This window comes from Daucus carota, chromosome 4, assembly GCF_001625215.2.
Source record: "Daucus carota subsp. sativus chromosome 4, DH1 v3.0, whole genome shotgun sequence".
Classification (NCBI taxonomy): Eukaryota; Viridiplantae; Streptophyta; class Magnoliopsida; order Apiales; family Apiaceae; genus Daucus; species Daucus carota.
The window spans coordinates 29,354,137-29,366,469 of NC_030384.2; the positions used below are offsets into that span (position 1 = coordinate 29,354,137).

General features: G+C 32.6%; 1 protein-coding gene across 6 annotated transcripts; it reads right to left on the minus strand.

Moving 5' to 3' along the window:
- Window positions 1-1,447: 1,447 nt before the first annotated feature.
- LOC108219107 (probable galacturonosyltransferase 7) lies at window positions 1,448-7,865 on the minus strand. 6 transcript variants are annotated; one of them, XM_017392389.2, is made up of 10 exons: window positions 7,386-7,865; window positions 7,118-7,149; window positions 6,981-7,037; window positions 6,810-6,869; window positions 5,063-5,108; window positions 4,891-4,937; window positions 4,497-4,795; window positions 3,587-3,944; window positions 2,968-3,510; window positions 1,448-2,262 (listed from the first exon to the last, which is right to left on the minus strand). In XM_017392389.2, exons 1-10 carry the CDS (start codon window positions 7,531-7,533, stop codon window positions 1,984-1,986), a joined length of 1,869 nt encoding a protein of 622 aa, XP_017247878.1. In that variant the 5' UTR covers window positions 7,534-7,865; the 3' UTR covers window positions 1,448-1,983. The 6 variants fall into 6 exon arrangements, with proteins under 6 accessions (XP_017247878.1, XP_017247879.1, XP_017247880.1 ...); XM_017392390.2 differs by having other exon boundaries at window positions 6,810-6,866; window positions 7,386-7,786; XM_017392391.2 differs by having other exon boundaries at window positions 6,981-7,034; window positions 7,386-7,751.
- Between the last annotated feature and the right edge of the window lie 4,468 nt (window positions 7,866-12,333).

Genomic DNA, 12,333 nt, shown 5'->3' on the forward strand with positions numbered 1-12,333 from the left:
CATTCTCATCTAGTACTGTTACTGAAAGAAGTTCACAGTGCACTTAGATGTTTTAATTTCTCATGCATAAATGATAAAACAGACATTATTAAAGCTCAGAAGAGTGGACGTACCTGACATTCTCTCGGACAACCCAAGGGAGCGGCACACATCAGCAGTTTGCTGATGACGAGAAACAATTGGAATAATTTGGATAAAACTTCCTGATCATAATCGAAGAATACAATTGCAACCCTTTCCTTATCTGCTCCCTAGAACATCCAAAGCTGGATTTGACTGCATACAACAAATAAACAAATCTGAAGCATAAAAATAACTTGATCAAAGTAAACAATCAGATAACAATAATGAAAGAAAGAGTGCTTATGTACAATATTCTTTTATCCTTCAAGAAGCAAAATATGCTCAAATACTCAATGCAGCGTATCAAGAGAAACAGCTCCGCGCAACATAAATAACGCAATACAGCATTATCAAACATAAATAACATATCCTTTTTAAATTCGACTTCAATCTCTATCTTTTAATTTAATAAATGTATATAGACACTATATAAGTTTTGTTTTAAAATTTTCTTTCTTGTATAAATCTAAAATGAGATTCAAATTCTATCAAACGGTGTTATCGATTACAAATATAATGTTTTTGTATAGTATCAACTATTTTATTCTCGAATCACAATTTACACTTCATCCGCATCATCCCAATCTACAGACAGCTCTTTGAGCAACCCCTAGCAAATGAGTGTCAACTTTGTCCCATAATAAGAAGTTATAATTTTTTTTTAACTTTTACATCATTTTTTTAGTTCATGTTCAAGAGATAACCATTGGACAGAGAATCCATAAAACCCTTACCTTATTTCTAGTATTAGTTAGGATCTGCATCAGAACTGCACATGAAAAAAAATGTCTTATTTTGGTATTATATTTTGAATTACTTCTGAACACACAACAACGATGCAAAAAAAACATGTATTTAGATAGAGATCCTGAAAAATATAAGGTTCTGCCTATTTTAAACATTGGTTCTCTCTTCAGCGTGACCCTTTTATCATCCATTTTTTCAGAAAACACTCCGACAATTGACTCATAGACATCAATTTGTATTCACACTATTTATTTCATGATGGAACTACGGCCACGAATGAAATTAACACCCTATTTTATAAGATGCAAACTTTTAACACCTCAAAGTTGGCACCTGTGCCACATCATTTGACACCCATAAGCATCCCACAACTCCAATAGAATGCAAACAATGGTGTCATGCTATGAGGCAATTGCACACTTGTTGGAGTTGCTCATATGCAGGCTATATTCATTGTGATAAGTGTACTGCATGCAGTAATCGAGTTGGTGATCCATTATATTGAGGTACAGGAATGAAAAGATCACTACAGATCCACAGTTTTGAACAGGGCAAATTATAATTAAAACAACAAAAGAATGCTTAAATGTATAATCCATAATATCAGAATCAGTGTAATTACAAATGGAATTTCAAAGCAGCTGGTTCAAAACTGCAATAATTTGCTATGTAACAGGCTGGTACATATCTCAGATTTGCCACAGAAACAAATAACTTAGCTCTTCACCAGACAATCATTTACACCAAGAATGGCCTATTGTGCACACAAACTAATGGATGCACTTTCTCCCTATGCCAGAGGAATTGTAACAACTCCCTCAATGATCTTCCTGTATAACAGTTGAAAGCACATCAACCAAAAAAACGTCTGCCAGATTGCTGAACATAGCCAATCATCATGCCTTGATAGATAGTAGTCATATTCTGTTCATCTTATTAAATCTAAAAAAATAGACCAACAGACTATAAATACACAAGGCCTACCACTAGCAATTTCTTAACCTTCACAAACTCTTCCCAGGCTCAAAACTTTCTGCATCCTGAAGCGAATAATGTGTATGCTGGGATACTACACTTCATTTCGATGTCAGCCAATTAAAAGGATTATGATCTTTACGGGTTCACATTGCAGTCACTCAAGAAACGATGTTCTCGATTCAAATATGTCCTCCAGAAGGTTTTATATTTTTGAATGCCAAGCTCAAGCCAGGGCTTCCTGTTCCCATTAAAGTGCAACACTGCCGCATTTCTAACAGTTTCAGGAGCCAGACTATATGTATGACCCAGTCCTGGTAAGACCCAGTCATCATCTAGGGTATGAACCATTCCTTGAAAGGTAAGCAAGCTTGAAAACACTGTAGCAGTTTTAAAACGTCCTCTATCCCTGTCAAGCTGTTGTCCAAAAATACGAATAGGGTAAATACCAGGACAAGTGTACAAGCAAATAAGCAATTGATAAAATATTGGGGCAGCCATTGACCTATTAAAACTAGTCTTTAGTTAACATTTTTGAGATAATCTTTAGTTAATTCAGTAACTGAAGGACTAATAAATAAAGTCTGGAAGTCATGACACAGATAACTCAAAGTAATATCAAACCACTGGCAATTCTTCACAAGTACAAGGAAAATTCAAGGTAAGAAGATCCCTCCATCAAAGGGGACTCAACTTGATGTTTTAATTAAAAGGACAATACACTGATAAAAATTATCAGAAACACAATGACAAAAATAGGAAAAAGGTCAAATTACATTACATAAAGTAAAAGTCTGCAAATAAAAATAATAATAATAATAAATCGGCAATGGTGTTTATATATTTTAATTATCTGTGTGGGTATTCATGCATGTGTGTGCATCTTCTTCGATGAGTTCCAACAAGTTTAGTTAAGATGGCAACCACTCAAGAAGTCACTGTTAATACCTTGTTAATTTTAGAAGTGTTCACTAAACAAAAGAAGAGACATGTATTAGCTTCTACAAATATACATGTAAGCAAATGAAGGTATCCCCAGTTGCAGCCTAGATTACAGATTTCATAGCATAACCATTATAATCGGAAAAAAATGAGAAGGGTCTTAAACAAGCTACCACTCACCTCTTGCACCAATCGCTTATAGGTTTCGGTAACAGCTTGATCTCTCCACCTGACTAGATCAATAACATTGAATCCAGACAACCACGCACAAGTATTTCCGTCAAAGTTCTTTCCAAAATTGTAATTTATCTGACCCAGCCTCAAACTGCAGAACTGAAGTGCACTAATAACTTTTCCATCCATGTCAAGGCTCCATAGGGCAGATAAATCACGTTGAACAACTAGATCATCATCCAAAACCACAACTTTTTTTAAAGTGTGAAATATCTTTGGAAGCACATAGTGGGAATTTGAAAAAAGAGACATGTAGTCTGTAACGATTTGGCTCTTGGATGGTTTACTGGCATCATGGAAAGATATACGGAATTCTTCAGGTAATGATAACTGCAAAAGGGATCCCTTCTCTTGGGTGTTTATTTCAAGATCTTCAATATTAAGAACCTGTACTGTAGCTTCCCGGAATGTATTACTAAAGAACCAAACTTTCATGGCAAAATAATTCTGTTTATCAGTCAGCACATGAAAAACTTGATTCCCGCTTTCCTGAAATTTAAGCAAAACCCGTAAGTGCAATCAACAGTAAATTATCAAATGCAAAGTGGTGTTAGAAAAAACATACCTTTGCGTGCATTACAGTTGAGTTGACCACAACAGAAGATGCAAGTATGTTATTGGAGAATATGACATAGTGCTGCAGATCTGGGTTCATATATTTTTCCGAGAGTGACTGTTCCATATAAAGTGAAGGAGATTTAAAATACTCAACAGTTAATCGCATTGACAAACAGTGGAGACTTTTGGGCATTGTTAGGACAGCAAGTTGGTAAAGGAAAGCACTCTGCTTTGCATGAAAGTTGGCTTCATCCTCAGTAAGATCAACTAGTTGCCTGAACTTCTTGTCAACGTTATTGCAATCCACCGGATATGATTTTGCTCTAGCTATTACATCATCCATATTCTGAAGTTTCTTTTTCATACTGAAACAACATGGAAATTTTAAGTCAAAAGCTTATCATGGCACCAGTAAGTACCAGCAATAACTTCAGCATCCATGCAAGGTGTGTACACAATATTGTACGCTCTAAAATTTAAAAGGCAAAATTGACTCATAAGAAGCAGAATTGTTCTGACTTGCCAAAATACAGACATACAGTGTATCATCTTCAACTCTGATACTTCACCATCAATATTTTCTTAAAAGATAAAGTCTACAACTTTTTCTAAACTCTAGATATCTTAACATGCATCAATTTTACATGGATAATCCGATATGGCTATTAAATTTTGAAGACGAAGGCAAATCGCCAAATCCGATCTATACCCAAACCACCAGGACGAGAGAATCTGTTTCTGACCCTTCCTGTTTACCCAAGTATCTGTATCTAGATCATTTAGGCTACTGGGGCAGTTTGGGGGTATTAGGCTGTCCTGCTGTAATTTATACACTTTCGTATTTTAATCAATAAACATATAGATCATGCAGGGATTGAGAGTTCATACAAAGCACGGAGGATGATACTTAAACTTACTGAGATGGAAGATCAACATCTGTCGATGTTTCACTCAGAACACGCTCGTATTCTTGAATATTTTGTTTCATTTCAAGAGAGAGCTTGTCAAGAGCTGGAAGTTTTGCAATACTTGGATAGTAAGCTCTCGCCACGTATAGCTGGTCCTTCATTCTCTTCACAACAAGATCTTTTACTTTCTCCTTGTGTTCTATCCGCCATAGACAGTAACTACCGTATTTTAATGCACATAATTGTTCGCTCTCAGTAGTTCCTTCCGAATTTTTGGCAACTTCATTTCTACCACTTTGTCTTAAAATCTGTAACAAATTTATAGTAAAAAAGAAAAGTTAGAGAGGAGGTTATTAGAAAGAGCTGATAAGCAAAAGTGGCAAACCACTTTAAATGCACATACATTTGTTTCAGGACGTGAATATGATGTATTAGTCAACACTGTGAAACCTGCATAATTATAAGCAAAAAAAGACAAATAGAGAAAACAAATTGAAAAGCAATACAAGAGTAATTATAAAAAAAATATGCGAGAAATGGCACAAATTTCTAGATTGCGATGTCAGGAAACTTACTGTTGGTTTTATTCTCAACTTCCTTGCCAGGGTTGCTTGTAAAATCCTGCCAGAAATATGTAATACAATCAGAAACAGAAAATATGTCAAATATTGCAAGACTACAACAAACTAACAGCACAAAGCTTGATTTCGCCATTATTGACTAGCTCTACCATCTAAAATCATTATATCACAAGTTTGGACCAAAAACAGGGACATGTCAAGAGAGATTGGCTTACCAGGAAATCTCATTTGTGCATAACAAATACGCATAAAGATACAATGATAAGCTAATCTCTATTACAAGTATACAAGGATGTGACAACTAGACTCTAATTGCTTGTTATGTTTCATCTACCAACTTCAGAACATGTCAATACAGAGAAACACATAGACATAGTTACTGAATCAAATGCAATAAAAACAGATACAAATGTCTGCAATACTAATAATACAGGTATCTGCACTAAGAAAGACGAGCAACAACACAAAACCATCAATCAGCCAAAAAAGAAGTCCCAGCTAAAAAGGTTGTATAACAATCATATTATCAGCAAGCTAGCAAGCTGGAAAGCTAACAAGGGACTCCTGGTGGTCATTACGCCTAAGAATTTGAAATGTGATTCAGAATAACTCAAACACACCCCATTGGACATGATATTTTTCGCATACAAATCAAGACCCGTATTTATAAGCATACTAAACTACAAACCAAGACCTAAATCATATAGAAAGGAGAACAACTAATAATATTGTAAGCTTCACCCATCTGTAGCACGAGGGCCTATTCAGCATAGGCTCCAATGACTGATAATTGCAACAAGTTTGACGATTAAAATTCTGGTCGTAGAACCATATGTTACAATGAAGTCATAAATTTAGCATATAGATCATCAATATAGCATTACCCAATATATCCAGATAGATTTATCAGACACCTCTTAATAATTGTTAAGTCATAGTCTGGCTATCCAGTCACTAAAGACGGACTAACCAAAAGATCAACTGGGTTTTAACTTAAAAGTCAAACGACTAGAGAGATAAGTCATTGACTATCTCTTGAGACTGCAGCAAATTATAGTCAGCTGATGGGGGGCCTGGTGCAATCTTACTTCAAAAATCCAAACCTCACATAATTCTATATACTTAGGAGAAGAGAGAGGGGGAGGGGTTCCACTTACCTCCACCACAGCATTTCTTCCTGTTGCTGTTTTTACATATATATATATAGGATGATATTAAAAGAGATAACATTTTCTTTTGACCATGTGATATGATTAGGATACATGCTTACCTAGTATTCCTAATTTGCATTTAATGATAGTGAACGTATATGATGATGTGCCGGAAAAAAGGGATTATATACTGAAGCAAATGAAAATTAATAATTCTAGAACAGAATAAGCAATTATATACTCTGGGATAAACGGTACATTGAGCTACAGTAAAGAATTGCCACATATAGGTCTAGCCGTCTAGGCAATAAAATTCCGACCATTTTGACCATATAGAAATAAGAATATAGATAATCCTATTGCCTAGACATATTTGTGCGCAAATAATTCTAGTACAACTTCTGCTACAAGATTAACAGAAATTCAAATTTTCTTATAACTTCATTGGAAAACCCATTTCATAATTTTTGCCATTTATTAGGCATATTTAGCATTATAATTAGGAGACATTATGACAGCGCTCTGATATCTCAGATAGCTTAACAGCACAAGAAGACGAGTCTTAACCATCTAAGCAGTATGCAATGAACCTTGGGAAGTGTTGGCACCGTTACTCTCACTTGTTGATCTACATATTTTGTTTCCGCCTGCTACATAAAGCAAAAGAAAATAATGACGCTTACGTGACATCATACAGCTATACAATTAATAAAGTAAAGGATGAATAATACCAAAATAATAGTTATTATCATCATTATTACCTGAGAGTAGTTCTTAGTAGTAACTTCGACATGCTGATCATAAACTCTAAGCCGCTTCTAATTAAGAAGAAAAAAAATTAAAAACAACACAAAAGTAACAGAAGTAAATAACATAAAATTACCACACAAATACTTACTGATTCTAAAGGCCGTGAATCGGAATCAAAAACTGAATAAACAAAAAAAATCAAAATCAGTAACTTAATTAATTTCTACATCTCGAGGAAAATACGGAGCATATTAACAACTGATCTGAAAAATTAAAGAGTCTGCAGCAGTTAATTCGACATACATTGTAATTAACGGATAAGACGAGACACGAATATCAAAATCGACGCAAAACAAGTAGATCTAACATTACTCAAAATCGCAATAGTAATGTGATGGATTGAATTGGAGAGGTACCTGAAGAATGAAAAGATTTGAAGAGACCGAGCATGAACACTAAAGGCACGAGCATCGAGAGGAAGACGAGCGCCAGCACCGCAATGACAGGTCCTCTCCATCGCCTCGGAAGCGTGTACGATGACGCTCCGCCACCGCCTCCTTTCATCAATCTCTCTCTCTATCTCCCTCTCTCTCTCTCTCAATCTCTCTGGCACACAATGAGTCTATACCAAATCTGGAGAATTGAAACAAAAGCACACGCACATAGAAACGAATCTCAACGATTACACACACTAACGGAATGCTATGGTGATGTGAATAGATACAAAGAGAGTGTGCGTATCGTGGCCAGATCCGAGTTTGAGCACTAGAAGGGAACAAAGTGTAATTTGTTGCCTTGCTTTACCTCTTTCTTTTCCCAACCGACTCTTTTTTTTTTTTTTTTTTTTACTCAGATCTGTATGTCCACGTTAAATCGGTATTTTTAGAATTTAGAATGGTTAGCACTCTAAACTTGGCCGTTAGCATAAAATGCCTCGTGTTCCTTGCGGGTTGCGGCAACAAGTTAAAACTCACCTTTCATTGTAACAAAGTTTAATCAAATGGACTAAATTTTGATTAATTATAAGATTCACCATTTTTTGTACTAAAATTTTTTTGATGATCAATATGATTAGTTCTTTTGTTTATTTTCCTGACAAAAATATGAAAAAAAAATTTATTTTTTTTACAAAAAAAGATTAGTATGAATTATAAATATTGTAATATGTGTGTCTAACCAAAGTTCTCGTTTTGGTTAAACATTATAATTTTAAATAATTATCTCATATTTATGAGTTTTGATATTTTTATTATTGTATGATATGTTATGTTTTTCGTCAAGAATTATATGTCATAATTGGATTATTATTTTAGCCAAGTTTTCAATATTTTAAATTTATGAGAAAAGAGTTTCAAAATTTGGCGACTACTGGTGCTAGTACAACAGTCTAACACCTGAAGAAATTTCACTTTCAGCTGTTTAATTAAGTTTTAAAAACAACGTGACATTTCCTCATCTTCCACAACCGTCTCTGTGCATCCTTCGCTTTCAATCGTAATTGTTTCGTGACAAATTCTTTTTTGCTTTCTCATTTAATTGCGAAATAATATATTTTGTGGTTGTAATACAAATTTTATCTCAATCAAATACATGGTATACAGTACACATGTTTGGTAATGCGGTCTTTGTTTAGTTCGGCTTTAGCAAATTATTATATAAAGTGATTAAGGACTCATTTTCCGGATCTAATTAGGTAAATTATAATCTTTAAATTATAAAACAAAATTTGATTGACTCGATTTTTGAACATTTATAATTAATTATTTGATAAATATGAATAATTTAAATATGAACTCACTATATATATTAATATACAATTCTCACAATAATATTCAATAAATTGAAAAAAATGTATATTGAATACCTTAAAATAATTATTAACAACATAGTTCATGTATTAGTATTACTTTAATATGTTATCTATACTATACTATTAAAACCGAAATATTGAAAATTTGGTCGGTCGGTACTTGGGCCAAAATACGGGCCTATCCATATAATTAATTATTCTTTATAACTTTGGGCCGAAATATAGGCCTATCTATGTAAATAATTATTATTTTTAAATAATATATGTTATATTTTTATATTTTCTAACTAAAAAAACCCAATTTTTCAAAATAACATTGAGTAATATAGTTATTATCTTTTTAACTAAAACATGTTATCTTTTTTAAGATTTAATATACTATTAAAGTCGAAACATTGAAAATTTGCTCGGTCGGTATTTAGGCCGAATACATGCATATCTATATAACTAATTTTTTAATTTTTTTAGCTTTGGGTTGAAATACAAGCCTATCTATATAACTAATTATTCTTTTTAACTAAACTATATTATTTTTTTATATTTTCTAACTAAAAAAACTCAATCTTCTAAAATAACATCGAGCAATATAGTTATTGCCTTTTTAACTAAAACACGTTATCTTTTTTAAGATTTACTAACTAAAAAAACCGATCTTCTACAATTAACACGGGTGACATATATATAAAAATATAATATTATTAATATATTATTATTAATAAATAAATGGTGATATTTGTTGACCAAAATATATTAATGTTATTTTTAAATACTCTACTGATCTAAATTTAAAAGTAATATTACAAATCTATAATATACTATATAATATTGTACTATTAAAACAAAAATATGAAAAGTTTAGTTGCTGGGTTGAGATTGATAAACCGGTTCATATTCGATCCATGTACGATTCCCTTTAACTTATAATATGTTTTATACTGTATGGGTTATGTTCTATGGTTCTATTATTAATTATTAATAACTAAATATTAAAAGGTTAATTGGGTTGTTTATATCTGGATTTATGGGTCTCTTTAAATTATAACATATAAGAAAATATAATATATTTTAACATTTTCATTAAAATATATATTTGACTTCATTTTAAATTAACTATTTGACGGATTTAACTATTAAGAATTTATTCAGTTGTTAAATAAAAGTTTTATTTAATCACATTATTCTATCATAATTTTACTATCAATAAAATTAATTAAATTATGCGGTAAAATAAAAAATATTATAACCGCCCGTGCATTGCACGGGTTTTAAGCTAGTTACAATAAATTTATACGTACAAATATGATTACAAATTGTTATTCTTCAAAGTCAAAAAGTTAAAACCATTTGATTGTGAAATTTTGAAATCAATATAATTTTTATGTGCAATTGTAACTACAAATATTTATTTCAAAAAATAGATAAATAATAATAATAATAATAATAATAATAATAATAATAATAATAATAATAAGATGTCGACTGAAATGTAAAATAATGTATATCAATAAACTACGGCTTAGTATTAGGGACTAAACTAGTTCGCACCATATTATAACAGCAAAAATCGGAATCTAACAAAATAATAAACTCTTTGTATTGTCGGACAGCCACAAGAGGAGCAACATGTATATTTATAAAATTGTAATTAAACACTTGGATGAATGCCCGATCAGTATAATCAATTTTCAATCATTTGACCAAAATATGAATATTCAGTAAGAAGGATATCTAAAAATCCTGAATACTTGTGCCTTAACAACATTTAGCCAAAATAAGAATATTCAGTATAAAAGATCATGGATACTCATAAAATATTGGGTTATAAGAGGATTCCCATGTTGATACGACACAACTAGTTGAGTATCAGCTGGTTCATACTCCACAGCTAAAGTATTATTAATATGATACTTCACTGGGAGTGAAACAACATATATATTTATAAACTTAATTAAATTCTCGGATGAATATATGTCGAAATACCCGGTTTTCAACAAAATTTGATCAAAATATAAATATTCACTAAGAATGGGCCTTAAAAGCCCGCAAGATACCCCATTGTCGGAGGAGTATCAGTATCATGCATCACAACCAATTGATATCAAAGTGATAATCCACTGATAGAAATTATCACTATGATACTTTGCGATGCGCCTTCTCAGCACAAGGGCAACGTCTCAAGCGTAAGGCCAAACCACCAGTTATGATGCACGGGTGTGTTTGAAGTGGTGTCACAGTTATTAGCTAAAATAGTCTGGTTGGCAGTGATATGTACAAGATAATTATGATATTATTAGTTGTTTAACTTACGTTTTTTTAAGTAATCATAGTAGGCGCTTGAAGTAATCATAGTAGGTATTTTCATTTACCCAGTCATTGCTATCTTTTATAAACAGGGATTCTTGTAGGTAAGATGACGATAAATAAAATAGTAAATGACAAATTTACACCGCACTTCAATAATAAAAATTTAAACTAACACAACAATGAACTCTCTGTCATTTTATCCGAAGAACATGCTCATGCGAGTATAGTGCAGTGTTGGCCACTCGGGCGGTCTGAGTCGGGCCTGGCGGAGTTGCCAGCGGCCCAAGCTGGTGGGAATTGATTCTAATCGGCCCGCTTGTTTACACAGTTCGGTTCGATCCCGGGCCGAGTCCTCAGCCACAGCCAGTGAACCCATGAACTGATTCGCGGATTTGCGGGATGGGGCAGTTCATTTTTTTTAAAATTTTAAATTTTATGTTTTAGTTTAATATAATCAACTATTCAATATTTTAAATAAATTTTACTTTGTAAATAAAAGAAGTCAAAAAGAAAATTAATTTTTTTTCGATTTAACAAGCAGAAGTAGCCAAGCAGGTGAATTAATTTTTTTATTTTCTATATAAAATAAAAAAGGACGGTACCTCATATAAATTTTATTAATTAAAAAGAAATTTTACATATAATTTGAGAGGAATCCTCTCAAAAAAATGAAATAAACCGCATCAATACACAAAAAAGAATAGACAACTTTTAAAATGACAAAAATAAATTAATCTAATTCATGTGGTGATTTGTTCGTGATTCGTTCATTCGGTTGATTCGTGTGAGCGGTATGCGTGCTTAATTCGTTTGATTTATGAGCCGGAATTGTTTTACCATATAGCGACTCGTATTCGATTCGTAATATGTAACGACCGAACTTGTTTTTCAAACCGAACCGAAGCGAAGCGAAAATACTTCGGTTTTTTCGGTTCGTTTAAACCCCCCAAACTTTATCACTTATTAACCAAATTGCGAACTTGAATCCAATCTGTCGCGTTTTTGTTCATCTAGGTCCTTATGTTCTGCTGAATAATTTTTAGATGCAATATTTAGTTCATTGCATCATAAATAAACGTTCGAAGTAAAAATAATAAATGTTAGACGATATCAAGAATAGCGGTAAAAGATTAGACATGGTAATATAACATGACGGGCAAACTAGTTAAGTTTTGTTATATCGTATTATAAGGCTAATCTCTTCTTTCTTATGACCTAAAGGCCTTTTCTCTCTCTCCGAGAATAGGTGA